The sequence below is a fragment of the Neophocaena asiaeorientalis genome, unplaced genomic scaffold (genome assembly GCF_003031525.2).
Source record: "Neophocaena asiaeorientalis asiaeorientalis breed wild unplaced genomic scaffold, Neophocaena_asiaeorientalis_V1.1 scaffold46, whole genome shotgun sequence".
Taxonomy (NCBI): domain Eukaryota; kingdom Metazoa; phylum Chordata; class Mammalia; order Artiodactyla; family Phocoenidae; genus Neophocaena; species Neophocaena asiaeorientalis.
The window spans coordinates 10,148,160-10,151,438 of NW_020175393.1; the positions used below are offsets into that span (position 1 = coordinate 10,148,160).

A 3,279-nucleotide genomic window follows, 5' to 3' on the forward strand; every position below is an offset into this window, starting at 1 on the left:
GGCCCTCTCCTGGGCAGCTCTCGAAGGGAGGAGCCAGGCTTGCCTTGCCCACCTCTCGCCCCTGAGTCAGTCAAGGGGAGATGTGGAGGTCTTACCCTCTTTGGAGGAAAAGATGCTTGCATTTCTGAGCCCAGGTTTCCAGCAAGCCCCGACCACCTCCTCCTCCTCCCTGACCTCTGTCCCCTGAGCTCAGGAGGGGGCTGACACCTGTGACAGGAGCCCCTCCCTTCCTCTCTAGGAGGGAGAGAGCCCTCCCTCCCTGGGGGCTCTGTTTGGGAAGCTGGATGAGCCTGGTCTGTGGAGAGTTTAAAAAGCCAGTCGTTTGGTACTGCCTGGTGATGGGGCACATCTCAACCTGGATGGGGCTGGAGGGAACTCTGAGACCCCAGGGAGGGGTGGGTGGCTCTTGGGTAGTTACTGGGGGTAGGGTGAGGCCTGGAGGGGTAAGAGGAGGGGAGGGATGGGGAGTGGCAAGAACCCAGGACCCAAATTCCCAGCCTGGCCAACCCTGCAGCCATGTCTGCCCTCAAGAGAAGCAGGGGCTCCTTGAGGTCAGCGGGGTGGGGGGAGTTGGGGGGGGCCTGAGGCTCTTTCTGGTAGAGCCCCTGGTCCCCCCGTACTTCCACCACCCTTCCCTGCTCTGTAGAACCCCTGGGTGCTGAGTGGCAGGAGCCATGGGGTCTCCCACCTGGGTATGGCTGGCTGGGTCACTAACCGCTGTGATCTGCTTCCTCTTCCTCCAGATTATGCGGATCAGACCTCACCAAGGCCAGCACATAGGAGAGATGAGCTTCCTACAGCACAACAAATGTGAATGCAGGTAAGGATGGAGTCACGGAGTCATTGGTTCAGTGAATGGCTGCTGAACGAAATCGGGGGTCCCGCTCTAGGCCAGGGTTAAGTACGTTCCACTTGTTAGCCCATTCACCTTCCAGCTGTGTAACTGTGGGCATTTCGATATTACTTCAGTGTGCCTCGGTTTCCACCTCTGTAAAATGGGCACAGTAGTAGTATGTACTGCTTAGCATTGTTATAAGGATTAAGTGAGCCGTTATATGTCAGGAGGTTAAAGCTGTACTGACGTATCATAAATACTATGTTAAGTTTTTATTATTATTATCTTGGTTAGCATCACCATCTGAACTCCTCTCTGTTTTGTTCTTTCCTCTTTCTCTACCCACTGCAGACCAAAGAAAGATAGAGCAAGGCAAGAAAAGTAAGTGGCCATGACTTTCCCTCTTCTCCCTCTACTTGGCTGCTTGTCTTGGTTTGGGGGCTCTTGGCTTCCTCTCTTAGGGGGGGTCTGATGGCTTCACTGGGTCTGAGAGTTGGTTTCATGGGGACTTGTGGTGGCAGCAATGGGATGGAGCAAACTCCAGGATTATGGCTCTAGAACAACTGACAAAACCCAGCCTGGTGCTGGAACTTCCTTTGGAAGAGACGATGCATCTCCGGGCCATTCCCGGCCAGGACTTGCGGTCTTGGCGTGTCGGGGCCTGTTGTGGATGCTGGCTCCCGGGCCTGCTCTAGCCTCCTGTCACCCATGGCAGGGAGAGGGAGTGGGTGGCAGAGAGGCCAGCTTTTGTGTGTTAGAGGAAATGGCCTCGTTGGTGGCTGCAGTGGTGGTGCGGTTGGATTTGGGGCCAGCTGGGGTGTTTTGTTGGTGCATGCCCTCCTGCGGGAGTGAGGCAGGCCAGAGACGCTCAGCCCCCTTGGCCGGGGAGAAAGAGGTGAATGTTGGCCATTTCCTGAGGCTTTCAGTTGCTCAGTGTGGAGGGTCAGGTCAGGATGGAGCAGGGGGTGAGGTCTGGCAGCGGTGATCCTTCAAGACAGGGCGAGCGGCTGGCACGGGAGAGAGCCTGCAGGGGAAGAGACTGAGAGAGAGCACCTCTGCCCTTCCCCCACCCATCGTCCTGTCTGCCCCCAACGCTCTGGTGACATTGAAGCCCCCTAGACCTCAATCCCTTGCCTCTTCCCTAAGTCCCCAACTTCAGGATTGCTGAGCAGTGATTGGGGACAGGAGGCTCAGAGAGAGAGAGTGTGTCTGTGCGCGTGTGAATGAAGACCTTCCTTCCTCCAGAACTTTCTCCCGAGAGGGAACAGACTTGCCCCTCTCCTCCATCCCTTCCCCTTCATTTGTCCCATGTGGCAGCCATCCTGAGGGGCATTCTCTGGGGCCGGGCAGGTGTGGAGAGGGCTGGTTCCCTTGAGGGGGACAGGCTTCAGCTTGCCGCCCTTGCCAGTTCCCCAAACGCCTGCCTTGCCCACAGGGAGAGTGGGGTTTCGCCTTGTCTCCAAAGAGAGTCTGGTGAGATGGTGTAGCAGGCTTTGACAGGCTGGGGAGAGGACGCTTCGCCAAACGCCGCCCAGGCCCCCCTCCCCACGCTTCCCTAACTCCCACCCCACCCTGCCGCCTGCCTGGGGCCCCGCCTCTCAGCCCAGGTTATGGCCGGGCTGGCTGGCGCCTTTCATGTGCCACCCTTGGTTTTGCGCCAGCTCCCAAGATAGCTGCTCCCCTACACTGGGATCCACAGAGGCAGGGCCCCTGGAGGGACCCCTCGCTCTGGTACTTGGAAATGAAGGCAGAAGGTGCCTGGAGTACAGCCTGCACCCCCTTCCCTTGCCCCCCCATCGAGTCAGGTCTCTGACCTTCTCCCCAAACTCTGGCCTGCCTCTTATGGCCCCTGACCTTCAGGGTCAGACTTGTTCAGGGATGCTGGGCAGAGAGCCTGCCCCCTAGGCTTTGCCCCCTGCCTGGGACCAGGAGACACCATGAGCGTGGAGGCCTGTGGGTCCAGTGCCCTCCACCCAGCCTCTGCTCCCCGCACCACACACACAGCCTTGCTAGGAGCTGGGTTTGCCGCCCCCCTACCCCCCGCTCCGCCCAAGGGTAAAGTGAGAAGAAGGCGCCATTGAGTGCCTGCCGCCCCGGCCCATCCCGTGTGCGTGCACGTGTGCAAGCTCTCCCTCGTGCCTCGGAGCGTGTCCTGTGTCCTGCTCTCCTCACTGCTTCCTTTCCTCTCCCCTACCCCCTTGCTTTCTCTCTGTCTGTCTCTGTTTTTTTATTTTCCAGAAAATCAGTTCGAGGAAAGGGAAAGGGGCAAAAAAGAAAGCGCAAGAAATCCCGGTATAAATTCTGGAGCGCGTACGTGGTGCCACCGCTGTCTCGTTTCCTGGAGCCTCCCAGCCCCCAATCAAACTCCCGCCTGCAGGACCCTGGAACCCTGCCTCCCTCCTGCTCCCCTTCCCTGGCTCCTATCCTCCCCCTTCCCCAGTGAC

The 3,279-nt window shown here is 58.6% G+C and overlaps 1 protein-coding gene across 1 annotated transcript in view; it reads left to right on the forward strand.

The window, feature by feature from the left end:
* VEGFA (vascular endothelial growth factor A) overlaps positions 1–3,279 on the forward strand; it is a 68,055-nt gene that overhangs the window by 57,051 nt on the left and 7,725 nt on the right. The window contains exons 5-7 of the mRNA XM_024766066.1: positions 744–820; positions 1,187–1,216; positions 3,074–3,127. Of these exons, the coding sequence (XP_024621834.1) occupies positions 744–820; positions 1,187–1,216; positions 3,074–3,127 (161 nt within the window). The remainder of the gene's footprint in view (positions 1–743; positions 821–1,186; positions 1,217–3,073; positions 3,128–3,279) is intronic.